This window comes from Lipotes vexillifer, unplaced genomic scaffold (genome assembly GCF_000442215.2).
Source record: "Lipotes vexillifer unplaced genomic scaffold, Lipotes_vexillifer_v1.1 scaffold86, whole genome shotgun sequence".
Lineage (NCBI taxonomy): Eukaryota > Metazoa > Chordata > Mammalia > Artiodactyla > Lipotidae > Lipotes > Lipotes vexillifer.
Window position 1 is genome coordinate 3,758,547 of NW_006785406.1, and position 22,548 is coordinate 3,781,094.

Sequence of the window (22,548 nt, forward strand, 5' to 3'; positions counted from 1 at the left end):
GAAAGAGTGAGTAGAGAATGAGGGGTTGAGAAAAGAGAAAAGAACCTTGATGGCTGAGAGGTGCAGGGCCAAGAGAACCCCAAGGAGAGGCTTGCTTTGACAGAAGAAGCAAATGCTCAGAGCCTGGAGGGATGAAGATATGGCTGGACACACATAGACAACTTTGCAAATATCTTTGTATCCTGGCTCTGCCATTTCCAGCTGTTGACGCTGAGCAAGTAATTTAGCATCTCTTATTACAGTTGACCCTTGGACAACGTGGGTCTAAACTGGGCTGGTCCACTTATATGCAATTGTTTTCAGTAGTAAATACTACAGTACTACACCATCTGCAGTTGGTTGAACGGAGGAACCGAAGCGAATCTGCATATACAGAGGACCGACTATAAGTTATACACGGGTTTTCCACTGTGTGGATGGTTGGCACCCCTAACCAACACGTTGCTCAGGGATCAACTTTACTCAGTCTTCTTAGCAGAAACGCTAAAGAGCATAACTCATGGCACAGGTTATCAGGATTAAGTAATGCATATAAAGTTCTTACCTGGCACATGATAAGCACTCAGATGTTTAGTCATTGTTACTGTAGTTATCATTGTTGTTATATTAGAGGGTAAAAGCAAGGAATTGAAGTGGTTTGCACTTGATGTAAAGTAGATTTGAGGCCATCTTCTGAGAGTGAGTCTCACGGAGGATGAAGCAAGAACAAAACAGGAGGATGTTAGAAATTGTTACTGATGTGGATGGAAACAGGAGGTGGTCAAGGACAAGTCACATGTTTTTATATATCACAGACTTACCATTTCTGGTGCTCCTATATTCCTTCTTTAAAGATCCAAACTTCCATCTGTAAAATTTCCCTTCAGCCTAAAGTGTTCGTTTCCTGTAATGAGGGCTCACTGGTGACAAATGATCACAGTTTTCCCTTATCTGAAAATGTTTTTGTTTTGCTCTCAGTGTTGAAGGAAATTTTCACTGGCTTTAGAATTCTAGGCTTACATGATGGGGATGATGGTGGTTTGTTTCTTTTAGAATTTTAAAGATTTTGCTCCATTGTCTTCTGTTCTCAGTTGTTTCTGAAGGGAAATCAACCATCATTCCTGTCATTGTTTCCTTGTATGTATTGTGTCTTCCTGTTTCCTAGCTGCTGTTAAGGTTTTCTCTTTCTCTTTAATTTTCAGCAATTTGACTATGACTTGTGTGGGTGTGGTTTCCTTTGTATCCTGTTTTAGGTTCACTGAGCTTCTTGAAGCTGTGGGTTGATGTTTCTAATCAAATTGAGAAAATATCTGACCATTAGTTTTTGTTTGTTTGTTTGTTTTTACTCTTTCTGAGACCCCAACGACATGCATATCAGGTCTTTATATTGCCCTAGAAGTTCTTGAAGTTCTGTTCATATTTATTCTATCTTTTAAAAATCTGTGGTTCAGTTTGAACAGTTTCTTTTGGACTGTCTTCAAGTTTACTGCCCTTTCCTCTGAAGTGTCCTAGCTGCTGTTGTTCAAATCCAAGGCATTTTTATTTCAGGTATTGTGTTTTTTTGTGTTAAGATTTCTGGGTTTTGTTTTAGTCTCCATATATCTCTTGAAATTCACCCATCATATTCATCTTTTTCCTTTATATTTTTAACACAGTTATAATAATTATTTTAAAGTTCTTGTCTGCTAATCCAACATCTGAGTCATCTGGGTATCTGTTTCTATTGAGTTTTTTTCCATTAATTATGGCTTAAATTTCCTGCCTCTTCATGTCTAATCCTTTTTTATTGTGTAGTGGACATTGTGAATAATAAGTTGTAGAGATTTGTAGATTCTGTTACCTTCCTCTGAAGAGTGTTGAGTGTTATTTCAATGGGGAATTAAATTATGGGCAACTAATCCTTTTTTTTTTGGAAGAGTTTACTTACCATGTTTTTTTTTTGTTTTTTTGTTTTAGTAGATCTTTATTGGAGTATAATTGCTTCACAATACTGTTAGTTTCTGTTGTACAACAAAGTGAATCAGCCATATGCATATATATATATCCCCATATCCCCTCCCTCTTGCGTCTCCCTCCCTCCCACCCTCCCTATCTGACTCCTCTAGGTGGTCACAAAGCACCGAGCTGATCTCCCTGTGCTATGCGGCTGCTTCCCACCAGCTATCTATTTTACATACAGTAGCGTATATATGTCGATGCTACTCTCACTTCGCCCCAGCTTCCCCCTCCCACCCTGTGTCCTCAAGTCCATTCTCTATGTCTACATCTTTATTCCTGCCCTGCAACTAGGTTCATCAGTACCATTTTTTTTTTCTTTTTAGATTCCATATATATGCGTTAGAATACGGTATTTGTTTTTCTCTTTCTGACTTACCTCACTCTGTATGACACACTCTAGGTCCATCCACCTCACTACAGATAACTCAATTCATTTCTTTCTATGGCTGAGTAATATTCCATTGTATATATGTGTCACATCTTCTGGGCGGAAGACCTAAATAGACATTTCACCAAGGAAGACAATACAGATGACCAAGAGGCACATGTAAAGATGCTCAACATCACTAATTATTAGAGAAATGCAAATCGGAACTACAGTGAGGTATCACCTCACACTGGACAGAATGGCTGTTATCAAAAAATCTAGAAACAATAAATGCTGGAGAGGGTCTGGTGAAAAAGGAACCCTCCTGCACTTTTGGTGGGAATGTAAATTGATTCAGCCACTGTGGAAAACAGTATGGAGGTTCCTTAAAAAACTAAAAATAGAACTACCATATGACCCAGCAATCCCACTACTGGGCATATACCCTGAGAAAACCATAATTCAAAAAGAGACATGTACCACAGTGTTCATTGCAGCACTATTTACAATAGCCAGGACGTGGAACCTACTTACCATGTTTAAAGTTTGTTAAGATAGGTCTCTTTTGGTTTTTTCCTTAGTCCTCTGATATAACCCTTAGTCCTGAGATGATGTCCTTTATCCCAAAGCTGGCCCTTCTGGGGTTATCATGAAATGCCTGTGGTGTTTACCAAGTCCTTCTAACTTGGTGGGACTAGGAAGCTACCTCAGGGGAAAAACTGGTTAAGCATAGGATCTCACTTCGTTTTCTTCCCTACCTTTAGAGATTATAACCCCTCCATTTTTTGCCTGCCTTTGGTCACTTTTCGGTGATTACAAATTGTTATTTGTTGCATTTGTGCAGAGTTTATAATAGTTATCTGTGGGTGGGTTAGTTTGATACAAACTACTTGGCCATTATTGGAAGTGAAACTTAGGGAGATGTTTTTGAGCAGAGCTGATGCCTCAGCCACATCCAAGGACAGTGCCTGTGCTTTGGCACCAGTGTGTGCAGCTGTGGGAAGGTCTTTTGTGACTCAGCAGCCTGGCTGGGTGGGAAGTGTGGCCAGAACAGGTCTGAGAGACTGGGCACTTAAGGAACCAGGTGTTTCTCTGATGTGGAAGAAGCATGAAAGTGGGAATAGAGGTGGGAGAGAGCTGGAGAGATAGGAAGCTGGTCCTTTCAGCCTTACTTTCATCATTACCACTGATCTGCTATTGTGAGGGGTAGTAGAGTATGTGAGTGTTCAGCAAATGGTGTTTATGATTATGGAGGCCACTAGGTTGAGCTTTACCAGAGCTTGATCCACAAGGCACAATCCTTGTCATGTCATCTAGTGACTTCTCTTTTCTCCATGGAAGCACACGTGAGGCGAAATGGGGTTGTCATTGTTACATTATCATCAGTAACATCACTGTCACCATCCATGCTGCCTACCCTTGAGGGGTATGTTTCTCTGTGGTTCTTTGCTCTATTAGTTTGGATAGAGCTAGGCTGTATTAAAAGAAACTGCAAATAACAGTGGCTTAAGTGATATAGAAGTCCAGTTCTCTGTCACACAGCAGTCTGAGCGTAAGAGTGTCAGGCTGCTGAGGGGGCTCTAAAGGCAGGAACTCAGGCTTCCTCTGTCTGGTTCATCTGTCGCCACTACTCTGTCACCTTCATCTGGATGGGCCAATATGACTTATTACCACCTGTCTTTATTCCAAACAGTGGGAAAGGGAAAGGGGCAGCTGTGGGTACATCGCCTCTCCCCATGAAGGACCCATCCCAGAAGATGCAAATGTCACCTTCACATCCCACTGACCAGAGAACTTAGCCACCCAGCTACAAAGGAAGCTGGGAAATACAGTCTTTATTTGGGGCAGCCATGAGTTTATCTATACGTTTGGGGTCATAATACTATAGAAAGGGAGACTCCATGTTGGGGGACAGCTAGCAGTCCCTGCTACCAATCCTGAGGTCATACACCTGGTTTTGTAGCTCAAGGGTCACTTTACAGAAGGAGCTTGGCAGTCCCTGGGGAGCCCACTGAGCACTGAAGTTGAGAGATGTCCGCCTGCTCTGTACGTTTCTCCGTGACAGCAGACAAGGATCATTGCTCTAACAGATACCAATAAGTGGAGGTAGTGTGACTGTTAAGGAACAAGGCTCAGTCCACAAGCCGCTCATCAATTCCAGACTTATTCCCCAGTGGCTACACCATGCAGGATAGGTGTGCAAAGCTGGGGTTGAAAGAGCCCAAGTGATGCCAAGATTTTACGCTGATCCTCCCAGCTCTGCCTCTGATTGGCAAAGTCATGCTCGGTGTGTGCTTTAACTTTCCAGGTTTCCAGAGTAGGGGATTGAGTTGTGTCTAAGGTGTTTGCTTAGCACTCATGTTGTAGAATTGTGTGATTCCTTGACACTCCCTATCTTTGCACTAAAGCAAGCTTCCAGGAGGACGCAGCCACCTTAACTCCTTTGTGGAATGGGTGAGGGTGGGAGTGTACATGCACCTGCTTGCAGTCAGCCGGGGGGCCTGCAGACATGGGTTTTTCTATTTCCTTGGGCTTCCTTGGTTGTGTTTTTTTTTGTTTGTTTGTTTTGTTTTTTGCGGTATGTGGGCCTCTCACTGTTGTGTCCTCTCCCATTGCGGAGCACAGGCTCTGGACGCGCAGGCTCAGTGGCCACGGCTCACGGGCCTAGCCACTCTGCGGCATGTAGGATCTTCCCGGACCGGGGCACGTACCCGTGTCCCCTGCATCGGCAGGCGGACTCTCAACCACTGCACCACCAGGGAAGCCCTTGGTTGTGGTTTTTGTAGTCAGAAGTCACCGCACAATTTTCCTTTCAATGAAACTTATTTCTCAACCCTATTTTTCTTTCAAAATGCTTTATTTATGCTTCTAGAACTATTATATGTTCATTGTAGAAAATAGAGAAAGGTATAATGAAAGAAGCCAAAAAAAAAAAAGCACCCACAGTGTCAGTACTCAGACACCAGCACTATTAAGGCCTTAGTGTAGTCCCTTCACGTCAACGTCTAAGAAAATATGAAAAATATTTGTATCTCTACTTCAGTTAATCAAGTTGGGATCACACTATACATGATGTTTTGTAACCTGCTTTCTTTCACCTGATGACCATTTCCCGAAGTCCTTAAATATTTTTCAAGGATGTGATTTTTAATGGCTGCCAAGGTTTCTAATCATTTGGATGAACCACGTGTCCTTAACCAATGCCCTGACATTCAGGCTGTGTCGGAGTCTCCATTATTATTAATTACATAGCAGTGACTGTTTCACGCTGACAGCATCTTGCTCCCGTCACAAACACTGGGTGCCGGTTCGGCCCAGAGAGGTTGGAGGCCTGCCCCAAGCCACACAGCAAGTGAGTGGTGTGTCCCAGCCATCTGGCCCAACTGCGTCTCCTTGTGCCAGGACAGAGGAGGCACAGGCGTGACCTAGACAGTTGGCTTTCAGTGTGTCGGTCTGGGTAGAGAAGAGCTGGTGGGTTTCTCAACGAGATGCTGCTGTGGGTGGCTGTGATGCCCCTGGGGAAAGCCAGCTGCTCTCTGCCCACCCCCGCGGCAAGCCTCCCTGCCCCTGCTCCACCTCCTGGGCAGTGGTGACCCCCCGCCAGGTGCTTGAGTTCCGGGGCTGAGGAGAAAAGCTTTGGGAGCCTTGAGTGGAGGCTGGGAGGGAAGGAGGCAGGCGGGTCCTGGCAGGCTGGGGCAGGGAGACCACCTCGTTCCAGCTCCTCCGGGCCCCCCACTGAGTGGGTCAGGAGATACACGTGCCAGTGGCCCTGCTGCTGGGGAAGCCGCCTCACCTGCTCTCTCTTCTTTCCAAAGCACTTTTCTCTTCCTCTCCAAAAAGTATCACTCCCTATACACCTATCCTCATCCTTGTTTAGCTCAAACTCACACCCCCTGAGAGGGGCAAGAGGGTTCACTGTTGAGCTGGGGGTGGGGCAGCAGAGCAGAACCCACCTAAGGCTCGGCGTGGGTGACCCCTTTTGCTGGCTGTGTCCCCGCCTGGGTGACTCAGCTTTTGCCCCTTTGCCTGAGACCTTTTGGGTTTGACCATTCTGTGCTTTTCTCTAACAGGCAACCATTGGGATTGACTTCTTGTCAAAAACCATGTACTTGGAGGATCGTACGGTGAGTGCCTGACTTGAGACCCAGGAGGATGGGCAGGGCTCCTTGGGACCTATCCCCTGGGGCCCGTGCTGGGCACCGCTGAGAGCCTGTGCCTGGCCAGCGTCCCAGAGCCGGGCCCTCCCTCAGCCCCCACTCCCACCATGAGGACCTCACTGCCCCCTGAGCCTCCTCCCTCCCTGTGACAGGTGCGACTGCAGCTCTGGGACACAGCCGGCCAGGAGAGGTTCCGCAGCCTGATCCCCAGCTACATCCGGGACTCCACGGTGGCCGTGGTGGTGTACGACATCACAAGTGAGTGTGGGGCCTGGGTGCTGGGCGGGGGGCAGCTCGCAGGGGCTCCGGGGCCAGGTGCGGCCCCAGCCAGGCTGCAGAGTGTGTGTGTGTGTGTGTGTGTGTGTGTGTGTGTGTGTGTGTGTGTGTGTGTAAGATGGGAGAAGATGCTGGTCCCCAGGCCAACCTTGACCTGGAAGCCGGGGTTTTGTCAGCAGCATCCCAGTTCCTTACCGGGTTCCGTGGGAGGGGAGGCCCAGCGGGTCCAGGAGGGCCTTGGGTGGCCTGCACTTCTCACACACTGTGGCTCTTCTGGCCAAATCAGCTGTTCTCAAGAGCGACGCACAGCCCTGAGGGAAGCTCGTGGGGCTGGGGTGAGGGGTAGGGCCTGGTCCAGAGCCCCACTGCCCAGACAGGTGTCAGGGCACACACCTGGCAAGCGCTTGGGCTGCAGTCATGGGTGTGGTGAGAGGATGCTCCAGCCGGCTGCCTCTGGCGCTGACTGCAGGCTCCCTGCACACCTGAGAGCAGGTGGGAGCTGGGCCCTGAGGAGGCCTGGGCTCCTGCAGCCTGATGCTGAGCAGAAGGAAGGTCAGGCTGCGAGAAGCCCAGGTTTCCAGGAAAGGGAGCCTCCGCTCCCCTTGGGCCTGTGGGCCGCTGGGTGGTGGGCGTCGCCCTGTGACTGCTCTTCTGTGCGGCCTGTCACAGCTTCTGACTGAGGAGGGGGCTGCCCTGAAATGCCTGGCCTCTCCTGGCTTTTATCTGCTTCTGGGGCCGCCTTCCCCCGTCCCCTTACTTTCAGGGCCTGAGGGTGCTCTTCAGAAATCCCTCTGAGCTCCTGTCAGTGGGAGGCTGCTCTGCAGGGCCCTCCTGCGCTGGAAGCTGCTGCGGTCCCACACACACACACTGTCACACTGTTTCCAAGCTCAGCCAAGTCTACTGCACCCATTTCTCACTCTGCTGTGAGCCTCCAAAGTCAGGTCCGACTCTCAGGTGGGCCCTAGGACCACTAGTAGGAAGTCATGACCCAGCGGCCTTCCAGATGCTGTGACTTCTCTCCCCAGAGGGTGGCTCAGCATATGAGGGGCCTTCGGGGACCCCGGGCACAGCTCCACAAACACGTGTGGACGTCCTCGGGAGGACCCAGGCCCACTGGACTGTGCTCCCGCGCCGCCCAGGTGTCTGAGGGTGCACACGCCCCTCCCTCCTGCTCCTGGTCTTACTCCCTTCCTGCCCTCCCCGTCTCCTGCCAGGGCTGCCGCTCACACTCTGTTTTATCTGCACTTTCCACCTCCAGATCTCAACTCCTTCCAACAGACCTCTAAGTGGATCGATGATGTCAGAACAGAGAGGGGCAGTGATGTCATCATCATGCTGGTGGGCAACAAGACGGACCTGGCCGACAAGAGGTAGGTGCAGGGGGCTGCAGGCCAGGCCCCCTCCATACCTCTGCAGCTCCTCCTGGACGGGGAGTGCTGGGATTTGTGGGAGAGCAGCCCCTGTGAGCTACCCCCTGCCCAGCACCCTGTCTGACCTGTCCCCCTGCATCTGGGAAGGACCCCCTTGGGGCACCGGAGGCTTTGAAAGCACCTGGTAGACGCCTAACCACAGGTGTGTCATGTCTGAAGCCCCACCTTTCAGGCTGGCAGGGGCAGGGCAGGCCTCCACGCATGGCCTGAGTGGAGCCATATGCGCCCGGCTGGCCCAGCAGCGCATGGTCTGGGCCCGGCCTCAGTGCAGACACAGACACAGCAGCCCTCGGGCTCCCACCGGCCCTGCCCCTGTGAAATGCCTGGCTGATGTGGGTGTGGGTATGAAGGGCCTGGTCCTTTGCTGTGTCTGGGTGGGACGCTCTCCCTGAAGAGGCTGCTTGCTCCACACCATCCTCCAGGCACAGGGCTGACCCCAGCGCCCTTCCCTGCACTGGTCCACTCATCTCACGGGGCAGGTAGAGCCATGAGTCATGGACTGGGGGCTTCCTGAGAGGTACTCTGCCCGTTTAGGGAATAATCTGAATTAGAGGCTGCTTTATTTGAATCTTGTCCTTGAAGTGAAGAAAATGGAGTTCAAAGCCCAGCTCCTTTGCAGTAGGTGACCTTGGGGCCATTACTTTTAACCTCAGTGTTCTCATTTGGAAAATGGGGCTGATGGTACCACCCAGAGAGGCGGTCTGTGGCTGGCAGTGCTTTACGAATGTTGGCTCTGGCCGTGGTGACACTGGGAAAGGGACAGCAAGCCACCTGCCTCAGGGCCTGCTCCCAACCTGGACGGAGCTGCCAAGGAGTAGGGAGGGGCTGGTGTCCTGCTGTGCCCTGAGGGAGCCCTGGGGTCCAGCCCTGACTGAGGGGCTGACTGAGGGGCCCCATCATCTGAGGCTGCTCCCTCCGCCCCCACCAGGGGCTACTTCCCTACTGAACTGGTCCCCCCTCGCCTCCCCTCCAGGCAGATAACCATCGAGGAGGGAGAGCAGCGCGCCAAAGAACTGAGCGTTATGTTCATCGAGACCAGCGCCAAGACCGGCTACAACGTGAAGCAGGTGGGGTCCACCGCCTTTGGCCAAGGGGCTAGTGACTAGGTGGGGCCATCCAGCCACCAGATGGGGAGCGAGTAGCCTCCAGAGCTCTACTGCTCGCCCTCAGGCCATCAGGGCTATGGGATCAGCCACCAACTTCAAGGAGGCCGAGAGACGTAGCATTCCCCTGCTTCTTACCTCACGTGGGGTGGATGTGCCCGAGAGTCTATCCAATCAGCATTTGGGGTTCCTGCCTTGTGCCTGGCACGTGCTCAGGGCTGTGGCGGTCCAGGCAGGCTTGGAGACAAGAGCCCACCTACAGTGCAGTCCGAGCTTGCAGTCGGGGGAGGCCTGGGAGTCAGAAGCCTCAGAGGAGCCGTAGGGGGGGTGGGGTTAAGGCTGAGCCTGGGAGCAGGGGCTTCTCCTGGGTCCACAGACCCCCAAGGAGTCCACGGATGGAATTCAGCAGGTTAGTGGATTTAGGTGGGAAAGAAGTGTCTGCACTAACCTCTGATGGGTCTCTAGCATTTCCTGCAGCTGTGAGCATAGGCAACACAGCTCTGTATGTTAGCAGCACCTGGGGCTTTATCACGATAGAGGTCACAGCCGCTTTCTTATCACCTTATGGCGGTGTCGCAGGTCTCTTGAACTTTTTCCCACCTCAGTGTCTCAGGGGCTGTCAGACCCCCTGCCGGCTTCTGCTCTTTAACAGGTTCCCGGGCTGCTAGTCACAAGTCTGTATCTTTAAAGATTTTAGAAGTTTGTTTCAATACTAAATGGTCTCCTTTACATAAAACTTATATGTAATTCGTTTCACACACTTAAAAGGAGCCCACAGGCTTCACCAGCCTGCCAGAGGAATCTTTGGTTCAAAAACGGTGTCTGCAGGGAAAAGAGGACTCAGAGAGGTGATGAGCGGGGGCGGCCTGGGCCAGGGGACCGGCACGGGCACAGGTGCCGCTGGAGGGGTGTCGGGGCCTGGCGCCCGCAGCAGTGTCCAGGGGCACTAGACAAGCTGCCACTGCAGCAGCCGGCCTCACACAGTGAGGCTTTACCCAGCCTGGGCAGTGCCTTGCCAGTGGGAGGTGGCAGAGGAGCAGAAAGGGACAGAATGGGAGGCCCCGAGCTCCCAGGACTCAGTGCCCCCACCCCAGTTGGAGGGTCATCAACATGGCTCTCTCCCCTCCCATCCCCTTCCCAGCCTCCTTCGGAATAAGGCCAGGGTGGCCGTGGTGTCACCTGGAGGAGGGAGCTACCTCCTCCTGGAGGCCTGCAGGAGACACTGGCTTCTGCTCTGCGCGGCCCTGATGGAAAGGCTTGGGGTGCAGGGAAGCAGAGAGCAGCAGCCCCGAGGTCAGGTAGCCTCTGCCCCCATGGTCAGGGAGATGCCGATGCCCCCCTTTCCAGATTGCTCTGGAAGCCAGGCGATGGTCTGAGCCGGAGTTGTAATATGGTCAGTTCTAAGCCTGTGTGGTGGAGAGGCATCTCCATGCAATGCAGCCTCCTGGACTCTGAACGTGAGCATATTTGCTCTCAGAAGCCCCCATGTGACCCCAAGAGCTTCCATCTAACTCCCACTTCTGCCAGCCATGCTCAGAGCCCCTCTGCAGCCTGCCCACAGGGTCCATACCATGCAGAGCCCACCAGCGGCTTCCCCGCGCGGACCCTTACCGCCTTGGGTCCTGTCACCCAGCCTGGGTGCTCCCATGTGGCTGGGCTCTGGGGTGAGGCCTTGAATAAGACTCACCCTGTCTTCAGAGAGCTCAGGCAGTGGAGAAGTTTTAAGCCCAGAGCTCACCTAGTTCCTGCAGTTGGTGTTTGTAGAGAGATGGGAGAGCATTCAGGATCTTCTGGTGCCTTGTGTTTCTGCCTTGTACTTGCCGTCACCCGCTAGGTTCCACGCACGCACACACACACACATGTATACAACCACAAGCACACAGTTCTCATGCACACTTTACAGACTTACACGCACAGAAACCCCACATGTGTACATGTACACACCATACACACTCATCCCCCCCCCACAGATGCCACACATCCACACCACACCACCCACACTCCTCTACAAACAATATGCACATCGCACTCACCCACACCCAAGCAAACCCACAAGGTCACATTCACACTCCTGTGTCCTTATTCCCTCCGAAAAAATCTCCGCTGTGACTGTGTGGCCCTGACTCCCAGCTGCCCCGATGCCCGTGGACTCGCAGGGCTCCCTGAGGAGAGGGTCATTGTCTCAAGGGCAGGTCGAAAGTCCCTTCCCCACACCAGGTCCCTACATGGGCAGCGGGCCAGAAGCTTGTCTCCCAGGACCTAGATCGTTTTCTGCACTGGGGTAGGTCCCTGCCATCGCCATGACCCACACTCAGCCCCTCCAGACCCTGTGGCCAGCCTGCCTGGGTGAGAGGCCTGCCGGGGCCCAACGCCATGAGAGGTGCTGGGGGCACAGGTGGGAGAAGTTAGGTGCAGCCCCTGCTGTCCAGGGTGCAGTCAGTGGGACAGAAAGAGAGCAGAGCCCGAGGTCAGGGTGCGAAGAGGCAGAGGGTGGAGACACCGGCAGCAGGAGGGGAAGGATGGGGGCTCATGCTGCATCTCCCCCTCTCCCCAGCTCTTCCGACGGGTGGCCTCGGCTCTGCCTGGAATGGAGAACGTCCAGGAGAAAAGCAAAGAAGGCAGTATCCTTTTCCTTTGACAAGTGAGTGAAAGATGTGCTGCAGAAGCCATTTATTCATTGATTTATCCACGTGGTATGTTAGAACAGTGGACAGACCCTTGCCAGGTCTCCAGGCCAGCCTTCCTGGCAGGTAGCTGTTCTGTGGGGCCTCCTCTGTACAGGGATTAGGCTGAACTCCAAGGTCCTTAAGACCACATCCAGCTCGAACCACCTAAGCTTCCAAAACAGTGTGGGAATGCCAGAGGGTTGTGTATGGAGTGACAGTGTGGGGAGTGAGAAATAGTAAGTGCCCTTCTTTCCAGTGAACACAGATTTGTATTTCATGGGGACAAGTAGAATCTCCATTTCTGTGCACTCAGTCATCATGATTTCAGCATGGCCCAGCCTCCTCTATGCGAGACGACTGCTCCACCAGGTGTCTCCTCCCCTGCCTGCCCTGCACAGCCCGGGCCTCCCCACTGCTCTGGGGGCAGGGTCTGCACACCACTCACACCATCCACCCCAGAACTCAGGCCACACACAAAAGCTGAAACTGAGGCTCAGAGAGGTGGTCTGATTTGCCCAGTGGGAAGGAAGGCAGTTGTTCATTGTCTATTTACTAGTTTATTTATAGTCTACCCTGTTATAAATAATGTGTGTTTATGTATATATACGCTACATACACACAAAACAGGATAAAACGTACATAAGAAGATTGGGGTTTAGGGAAATTCAGGAAAAGTCAAGGACAAAGTAATACTCAGAATATGCCATGGCCAAGTGGCCAAAAAGTGGTAAGGAGGGAAAGTGGTAAGTGGTCTTTAGGGGAAGCATGGCTTTTTATAGTACTTAACTTCTGAAGAACCTCTCCCATCGCCCTTACCTAGGGACCACAAAACCTTCCTAGGACACGGGCAGCAGGTCCCATAGCAGGGCTGCTTCAATCCCTACCCACTCCCAGCCCCACAGGAAGGGCGATTCTGTGCAATGCCGTGACCAGGCCTGGCCTGACTGGGATTTCAGCCTGGTGAGGGCAGAGCGAGCAGCCTGGCTGTGCACTCTGTACCCGTTCCTCTGGCGGTTCCGATTGGTGCTTCTCCAGCCCACAGTCCCCACGGTGCCCGTGGAAAGGGCTGGAGAGGGGCTATGCTGACACCCTCCCCCAGGGATGTGGGTTCTCACAGCAGCAGCCTCAGGGTCTAAGTGACCCGTTCTGATGGGAGCTTGAGGGGTCGGGGTTGCTGTGTCCACCTGGGCAAGGCCCGTGTGGCCCTGTACTTTGCGAGGTGGGCTCCATGCCCGGCCGGCAGTCTCCACCTCCTGGGCACTTTGGGCTGGGGCTGATAGGTAACAAGGCCGAGGCCGAGGCTGGTCACCGGGAAGCCTTCTAAGAAAGGGTCTGTCGGGCCTGTGTTTAGATGATGGTCCCACAGCCCAGGACAAGTCTTACTTCTGGTGGATACTGGTGAGGGCATGTGGAAGGGTCGGGGAAGAGGTGGAAGGGTGGGAGCTGGTGACCCTGCGTCCTTCCCACCCAGGCAAAGAAAAGAGCAAGTTCCTGGGTGTTTGCTGAGGGACAGAGGGGCTGCGCAGGGCAACTTAGGGGACACTGGGGCAGGAGCAGGGGTGGGAGCTCCTCCGAGAGAGTCATCTTCCTTAGCCCCGCCCCCTGCAGTGATCGACATCAAGCTGGACAAACCCCAGGAGCCTCCGGCCAGCGAGGGTGGCTGCTCCTGCTAATGCAGCCTGACCGCAGGCTTCCTTTGACACTACTCGCTTGTTGTGTTGCTTCCTATTGGTTAGCTTCCTAAGGGGGGGTGGGAGATGAGCTTATCCAGATGGGAGGATTTTTCTTTTCTCTCTGTCTCTAGGAGTCGGGTGGGATGGGGAGGGAGGCTGGGCATCAGGGATCACGTCACTCTTAACAGCTGTTACTTAAACAACTATTTTTTGGTTTGGTTGTAATATATTGTACTTTATTAAGATTGCCAAAAACTGTTAAAATTAAAAAAAAAATTTAAACCATGTGTATACAACTTTTTGCCAGATAAAAATGTAGTCATTTTTATTTGAAAGATGTGCTTTTTTGTTTTTGTATATTTGTAAACTTACAGAGAGCCTTCCCACACACCTCCTCCTTCCTGTCCTCTTTGAACGGTTCATCACCTCTGCTCTGCTCCCACCCCTGGACCAGTACATTTAAACAATTAACTGGGCGGTTTAATTAGGTTCCAATCCCCGGGCTGTCTGGCCCAGACCAACCAGCATCCACCAAACCGGCCCTACCTGGTTAAATCAAACACTGATTGAATGAAACAGCCTCTGAAGAGGCAGCTCTGACTCTGTCCTTCTTCCATGGCCAGAGTGGGGCAGCAGCCACGGCCCCGAGCTGAAATTAAGGCCTTGTGAACTGCAGGGGGCCCAGCCGCAGGCCCACTGGAATTATTTCTGCCTCTTTCCCCTCCCTGAAAAGCCTTGAGAGGGCACTCGCCACAGGCAACCTTCCGCTCTCTGTGGTCCGCCTAGTGATTGGCAGAACAAGAGGTCATGGGAAGGAAGGAAGGACGGGGTGCTGTTGGCAACTGTGGACTGGTTTATAGGCTGGGGGCACCACGTGTAGTTCTGAAAATGTTTTAGCCAACCTGTCCAGCGATCAGCACACACATCTGGGTTGCAGGGAAGGGAAGGGCAAACGGAATCTCAGTGTGTGCCCCCTGAAGCCCTCCTCCTCGGATGCCAGGAAAGCTGGAGCCTGTATCACACAGTATTGGCCCGTCTGTGACTGGGGAAGGGAGGGTCTGCAGAACTGCCACCTGGAAGGTGCATGTTTGCCAATCCTTGGTTGCTAATACTGTTGATGCTGTTCTGCAAAAGCTGACTTCTTGACGTGTTTCTGCCACTCTGGCACAGTGCAGTTGAAATCTTTGTGCACAGACCTCTGCAGATATTGTAGCAGCACTCTGCTTGCCTGAGGGTAGGGCTGAAGTGGGGTCCCCAGAAGGCTTCCCAGAGAGAGACGTCCTTGCCATGTTTGACTCATTTCTGAGAGGACTTAGACCTGCGGACCTATCTGTAAAATCTCTGAAGAGAACTCTCTCTTTCACTAAGTGATGTAGCCTGCTTGGCCAGCATACCAAATAGACTCAGACTCACCACCCCTGAGCTGGCACAAAGCCAGGCAGTGGGCAGCCACTCTGGCCAAAATCGGTAAGCCCTGCCCTCCAAGCCGGCATTGACTCTTCCTCCAGGCTGCTATTGGGCTTGTCATAGATGAGCTAAATGACCATCTAGGGTGTGGTAGGGGGTAAATTCCTCCATAAAGCAGGGCTGTGACAAGTTATTGCAGTGAATTTGGAACTTCTCAGAAACTAATCCAAACTGGCAGCCCGTAAGTGCAGAAGGACCTGGCAGGACTCATTGGTAAGCTGTCCAGTGGGTCTGTCACACACTCAGCTAAGGAGACTGCATGTCAGAGCTGATCTTTAGAGAGGAGTGTATCTTCGGGTGAAGAAAAGAGGAAGCAGGATTCCCACCTGAGCTCCTCTTCCAGAAGGCATAGACCAATGTACGAACGTAATTCCAGTGTCAAGTGTTGAGTTTTTATATGTGTGTACATAATTATATAGAGAGATAGACTTGTGTATACACCTTCCACACACACATTCTCACAGAGATTCATGTGCTCAATGTATATTCTTGTTCTTCCTCCTCTCAAGTTGGAACTTGCATTGTGTTAACAGTTTTGGAAATTCAAAAGTACTGCAACGTGTTGAAATAAGAAATACTTAATATTGTCCCAAAACTTGTGATTGTCTTGCCATCAATAAAATACTGCATAGATGTGTTAACTACAGGCAAAACTAGCCCCCGGGAATATGTGCACTGTTACTGTCTGTACTTGTATGCACAGGTGTGCATGCCCACGTGGGCCCGTAGCCCCACCATGGCACACCCCCAAGTGGTGCTTGTTGGAAGAGTGCTTACTTACCTGGTGAGAATTCATAGGAGTCCAGGTGACAGCACCTGGCTTGGCTGGCAGTGAGGGCCATTGCTTGTGGCCCCTGGGACAGCCCCATTTGCAGGGATCTCTTTGGGTCTCAGTGATTGAATGGATGGTGGATTTTTATGTTCTTGGTACTAAGAGTACTTTTTCTGAAAACATTCTTGTATAAAAAGGTAGAAACTCAGTCCTCTTCTCATGTGCACACATATCCAAGGCACCACTTTTTTTTCCATCACAGCCTAGAAGAATAGTAAGAGACGCAGTAGATACAGTGTGGCTTGATGTGGCGTAGGTGAGCCCTCCTTTTCCAGTGCGTACACAACATCCTCTCTCCTGAGCCCGGGCTCTCCCAGCCCCGTGGGCCTCTGCAGGTGAGGTCGGTTGCCTCCCCTCATCCTCCCATCTTGGTGGTGCCACACCGCTCCATGGGCACCCTGCTTGGGTCTCATCTCCACCCCTCATTCCTGGGTCTGTCAGGGCAGCCAGACCTCCAGCACAGAAGGGTGTTGGCTCCTTGGCTCCCGTTTTGGGCAGGTGCCATCACTGCCCTCTTGCTTGTAGCTAGGATCTTGTCTCAGAGTTAAGGTTCAATAATGAAATGATCAGGTTCCCTTGAAGAAAATATCATGAAATTCCTCAGCATATGCAGTGAGAGTATCCCACCGTTGCCAAATCCAGGCAAAGGGGAGGAATCCCTTTAGGAAATGATCTCAGTTTAGCCAGTGGTTTCGTCTCTCTCCCCACAGAGCAGCCCTGACCTGGGAGTAGAGCAAGGTCATCTTCTGTAGCCCTCTTTTTTACTTTGAGGAATCTCAAAGAAAAGCTGTCAGTAAAGCTCCTGTTTTGTGGGCATCTGAAAAATTGAGCATACGGTGGGAAAAGCAGGAAGCATATTTATGAATGCACACATGTGCCAGAGTGAAAGTGTGGTGCCAGCATCTTGAGTGCTAGAACTGCAGCTGTGTGGTCCAAGGTGAGCAAGTGCTGACTAAGTCAGAGGCCTCCCTGCCATCGTTGTCACTACTCCCTTCCTGACAGCATCCTCAATCGGTCTGGAATGTCCCAGGTTCAAGGAGCAATGGCCAGATCAGTTCAAGTGTCTCAGGCAACAGAAACAAGGGTTGTATGGTGGTAGCTAAGGGTGTAGAACACATCTTGAGTGCAATGTCTCTGTCTTCCTGGTGGCCAGTCAGTGCTGGGAGCCCCTGCCCGCAAGTACCAGGTGTGACAGTAATGGCACCGCTGGCTTCGGTGTCCTGCAGGCAGAGCAGCCTCATTCTTTCACACGGCGGAAGGCGGGTAAGGATGTCAGGATGTGAGAACAGGTAGCCGAGGGCTGTGAGGTATGTCTGAGCCACACAAAGGGCAGCTGAGCTGAAGTGTCTGTGCATTAACTGGTGCGCACTAGTCTCCTAACTACCTCTCCCCCAAGAATGTGAGGCATTGTCCCTGGCTACAGCTGATCGAGGCGGAGAGCTCAGAACCCTTCCTATGCCAAGGCAGGAAAACCAAGACCGAAAAGGGTGACTTGCTTACGGTCACCCAGTAAGCCAGAAGCAGTCAGAACCAAGGTGTTTCCACTCTTCATCCATTGCTGACCTGTGTGTAACAAACGTGACGGTGCGCTGGCACACAGGGCTGCTGGGCATGCGTGCTCCTCAGGCCATCTCTACTCTGGTTCGGATGTAAGTCTGTCCGGCGTAGCTGAGTGAGGCCGGAAAGAACCCATGTACATTTCAGGCTCCTCCATTGCAAAGGAGGGCCAATCCCCAAGTCCACTCTGATTGTCAGACCAGGGCACCCTTTGGACTTTTTGTTTGAAATGGACGGTTTCAAAACCTTGAGCTCTCAGTGTGTAAACTCCCTGGACACCAGACCCCCCGCCTCCCTGTGTGGCTGACACTCCAGGCAGGGCGTGGTTTATCCTTGCAGTGGAGTTCAGACCTTCCTTCCAGTGTGAAGCCTCCATACATTGACGGCCAGCCTGTATCACGTGTGTGTCACCTTCCCCCTCGCCCGTTCCCATAAAAGTGATTGGCCGTGAGGAGCACAGAGGGTGGCATTTCCATCTCTCACTGGCTCAGCAGATTTAAATGGCCACATTGACTTTACATAAATCTGTGTAAAATGTGGAAGACTCAGCATGTTGATCAAACAATAAACTGTCCTAATTCTCAACACAAAGGCTCTTGTCTAATGCTTCTAAATGGTGCAGTCACATATGGGTGGGGGGGCGGGGCGTGGTGTGGACAACACAGGTTTCTTCAAGTGCATTCTCCACGAAGACCCTCCTCTCATATCTTGGTGGTGTGTTCACCATCCAAAACCCCTTGCTTCTCCCTTCTGTTCACCTGGGCTTTCCAATTCAGAAGGGGGAAAAGGCAGGACCCACTAATAAGATTAAATCCACACTCACTTCCATAATCTCCATTCTGCCTAAAGGCTGATGGAAACTTCAGGCAGAACTGAGACTCAGGGCTGTGTGATTCCTGTCATCCCTGCTTTCCACTCGCCATGGATGAGGGTTAGGAAGGGTGGGTACAGGGGCTGGATCTCCCTTCCGGTGATTTCTAGAAAGTATTTAAAGGCAAGAATTCAAGGTGAACCATAATCACCTTTCAGATGACACTAAGCTGCCTCGTATCCCTCCAGCGTCACCCCACACCAATCAGAGAACCTCCCTGAGACAGCCCTTCAGGTCTCAGTCACCTCCAGACTAAAAAATGCCCTGAAGGCCAGGAGAGTGGTCGGACCAACCCAAAGAGGACACGAAGGCCAAGACTAGGCCCAGAGTTGCCCTGGCCTGAGAATGCTGGGAATCCCGGGGCTACAGGGAAAGCCAAGCTCACCAGGTCTTATTCTTCCTCAAGTTCAACTTCACTAATTATCTTTCCCCTTTAAAGGTACTAGTGTTTCTGGAACACCCTCCAATCTGCCACCTCAAGGAAGCCATCTCTGATTAGGAGGAACAGAGAATAGGTGTCCCTGCCCACTGAGCCTAACTTTCCTGGCTGCCAGGTGTAAACTGTAAGGTAGAGGAGGTACCGGGCCTGTCAGGGGGCAGAGGCCTGAGAGCTGAAGTGCACGTGCTTGTACGGACCAGATCAAAGCCAGAGTAAAGCTGTTTCAGACAAGCAGTCATTCCCCAAGACCGTGGTGTTCAGGGCCACATGACTGCAGACAGGAAGGGGAGTGGGTCATCTCCCTGAGCATGGTGCTTACATGCTTACACGGACGTCCAGCAGCCCCTTCCCCCGCGGGTGAAGGAAACACTGTTGGGCTTCCCCAGACGTGAATGTGAAGATTAAGGTTATGGTGAACGTCCTACCTGGAGTGCCCTGCTTGCCATCAAGGGATGTCGCTCAAGGTGGCTTTCCCTATCACTGTAGCTGTGTTTTGCTGTCCAGTGACCAAGGGTGCAGACAGGAGCTTTGATAATCCTGTGCTAACTGCAAATTTTTTAAAAAAGCATATCTTAGTTGAAACAAAAAGCTCTTAAGTCAAAAGAACACCAAGTGCCTCACCCACGACAGGACCACAGGGTGGATGCTGGGATCGCAGGAGACACTGAGACACGGGTCAGGTTGAGGCTGCAAGGGTGGCGCAGCAGCACGAGAAAGGGCGAAGGTGAGGGCAGCCCTGAGGCAGTTGACCTTGGGGCCCATGCAGTGAGGGGAGGGGGGGCAGTTCAGTACAGCTAAGATGGAGCCCATGCTAATGAGGGGAGAGCAGGGGCCGCATGGAAAGGGCACATTTCTTCACCTCAGAAAGTGACCATATGCCCATAAAAGCAGGAATTGTGCCATACTTAGTATTCCCGGAGCTGGGTACGGTGCCTGGCGTTTTCCGAATGAATAAACGCCATACACGGCTCTTGTGAGTAGTCAACAGTTTAGGGCTTCGTAGTTGAAAAAGGAAGTGGGACTACTGGCCTGTGCAGAAGTCAGGCGAGGTAACCAACCACCTTCCTTTAAGTAACTGAAGGGCTGAAATAGAAGAGGTTAGCATCTAAACTGCTGCTAATGCACCTTTAGGTGAGAATGGGCATAACCAGTTGAAGCTTTGATAATTCCATTCTAAATTCAAACCTTAGGAAAGAAAAAAAAAAAAAAGCATAACATTCTGGCTGAAACGATCTCAAACCAACAGAACACAGCCAAGTGCCTCACACACAGCAGGACCACCGGAATCCCAGGGGCGCTGAGACACAGGGCGTGGGGAAATCTAAGGAGCAGACCTCAGGGACTCCCCAGCAATAGCAGCTGTCGTTGGTCAGGAGCTAAGATCCCAGCAAACCGTCAGGCACCTGGCAGCAGAGGGGCTACCAGGCCCCAAAATGCTCGGAAAGTGTTGAAAGAGCTGGAAGAAACAGGCGGCCTCGGTCTGCGGGTGTGCTCGGTACCCACGGAGACCCCATTCCGGAAGCGGGTGGTATGTACCAGGACAGTGAGTGCCCAGGGCTTGCTCGTCACAGTTGTCTCCACACCGGCACCACACCACTCCTGCCCCTCTCCCCCAGCAGGGCACAGGGCCATTCACATCAGGTGGCAGCTGCCCTGGGAGCAGGTCTCAGCGGCCCCAACATGCAGTGGCTCAGACACTGCCGTGTTCCCAAGGAGGTGTTTCAAGCCACAGCTGTCTCACCTGTGACACACAGTCATGCCTAGTCTGCTGGTCCCCATGACCTGACATCCCTCTTTCCACTCTGGCCATACTTGCCTCCCATCCCATGAAGAAATGGGCCTACTTTGGCTGAACGGGTTCAGTGCCACAAGAAAATAATTTGACCTCCCACTGAAAACCCTTCCAAGCTCCCAAGGACTAGTCACCATGATCTAACCCTGGCCCAGACCCACAAGAGTGGGATGACTGTGGCACAGGGTTAGGAAGCAAGATGGGACTAGGCGACCTGCCTACTTCCTTCACCCTGTGAGCAAAACTACACAGGGCTTGTGGTCCAAAGAACTTAGAAACGAAACACACTAAAGGCACGCATGATACTACAGGAGGCCACATCATCTGTGAGGGTGCGCCCAGGAGCCCCAGGTGCTTCGTAGAGGTCACGTTAAGCATGCAGATTCCTGAGACCACACCTGATCTACTGCTGAATTGAATGTTCAGAAGCAGGGTCCTCAGGTGAGCTCTTTAACAAGCATCAGTTAATTCTGATGCACACTAACATCTGAGAATCACTGTTTGAGACATAACTTTCCTTTTGCAAAAGATCATCTTTAGGTCTTGAATAAAATTCAACCTTGCTCCCCTTCTTCAAGTCACTTGCTCTGTGTATTGCTTCCTCCAATAAAGTAAAACAGTTTATTACCAGAAAAAAATAACAAAATAGCTGAGAGAACACACATGCCTCTTAACGGAAGCATCAAGCCATTGATGTTTATTCAGGTGAGCATTACCTATGATTATGTGAACATGTCACATTCATCACGTTCCTTTTGGGCTTCCGGTTCACTGATCTTACCCACTTCCTTAAATTACTACTTGGCTAATAAGAAAAGGGCAAGAAAGAGTCCAAAAGACAGTAATAACATTAGCAGCAGTGAGGCTTACCAGTAAGAACCCTGCCACGGTCATACTCTTAACGTCTTCTCCACGTGAGCTTGGGTTTATTTCATACTCCAGCAGCAAGGTGTGTGATACAGGGTGTGCGGGCAGGGGAGGAGGGGCCCGGGGATCCCCTCACTCGGAGCCAGAGTGACACACAGGAAGGGGAGACAGCAGGCAGAGGCCTGGGCCGTAGTGTATGTACGTGGGGGCCACACTCACTGGGACGTCATCAGCTCCATGCTTTTCTCCTTTGCCTCTCCCCATCCCTCAAGACTGGGTTAGGTGCCCCACTGCACACTCCTGGAGCGCCCTGCACCTCTCCTGTTTAACTGCACTTCCCGCACTGCTCTGCGATTAGTGTCTCACTTATCCACAGTCACCCTTGTCTCCTTTCAGGCTTTAGTTGGCTTGTCCCTGAGTGTGTGAGCTAGGGATTGAAGAGTTTCTTCTTATGTACACTGCAATCATTAGGCCCTGGAAACTTGGAGTTGGGCCTGAATCCTAAAACGTGCTCCCATTTGTACCTACTCTACCACTCTATTTAAATGCTTTAACCTAGACAGGCTGTTTTGTTTACCAAGAAATGTATTAATCATTTATAAAAGCCATTTAAAAAGCCATACATTTAAGAAGACAGCAAAGAACATCACTTTGAAAACGCCATTTTTTTTAAACCATCAGTGAATATGCACTTTAAAAATCTACAGAGAACTTTTTTCATTTTGTATTTGTTCCACAGCATTCAAGCTGACAGTACAAAATAGGAGCTCATCAAACAGCACATGAAGATAGCCCAGGAGCATTCATGCATCCAGAAAAACAGAACAGCTTCTAAATCTCCATATATTCCCCAGTTAAGGGAAACCACTAGAATGAACATTTCTTGTGTACATTTTAGTGGCATTTGGGGATTTAGCACTTATAGTTCTATCACCTGGGGACGACTCCTAGGGTTCACAACATGTTTTTGAAACCTAAGTGCTATGAAGCTGGAGTGTGAACAAGTCACTGAGCTGATGAAGAACAGACCACTGTCAACACAGCCCTGCTGTTTTCAACCTTCCTTCACATGTC

The 22,548-nt window shown here is 51.3% G+C and overlaps 1 protein-coding gene across 2 annotated transcripts in view; it reads left to right on the top strand.

The window, feature by feature from the left end:
- RAB6B (RAB6B, member RAS oncogene family) overlaps nt 1–16,729 on the top strand; it is a 58,580-nt gene extending 41,851 nt beyond the window's left edge. Inside the window, exons 3-8 of one of the 2 annotated variants that reach the window (XM_007457557.1) lie at nt 6,415–6,468; nt 6,654–6,759; nt 8,036–8,147; nt 9,181–9,274; nt 11,865–11,931; nt 13,585–16,729. In XM_007457557.1, the coding sequence (XP_007457619.1) occupies nt 6,415–6,468; nt 6,654–6,759; nt 8,036–8,147; nt 9,181–9,274; nt 11,865–11,931; nt 13,585–13,649 (498 nt within the window). In that variant the 3' untranslated portion in view covers nt 13,650–16,729. The remainder of the gene's footprint in view (nt 1–6,414; nt 6,469–6,653; nt 6,760–8,035; nt 8,148–9,180; nt 9,275–11,864; nt 11,932–13,584) is intronic. The other variant, XM_007457558.1, reaches the window with a different exon arrangement.
- The last annotated feature ends 5,819 nt before the right edge of the window (nt 16,730–22,548 follow it).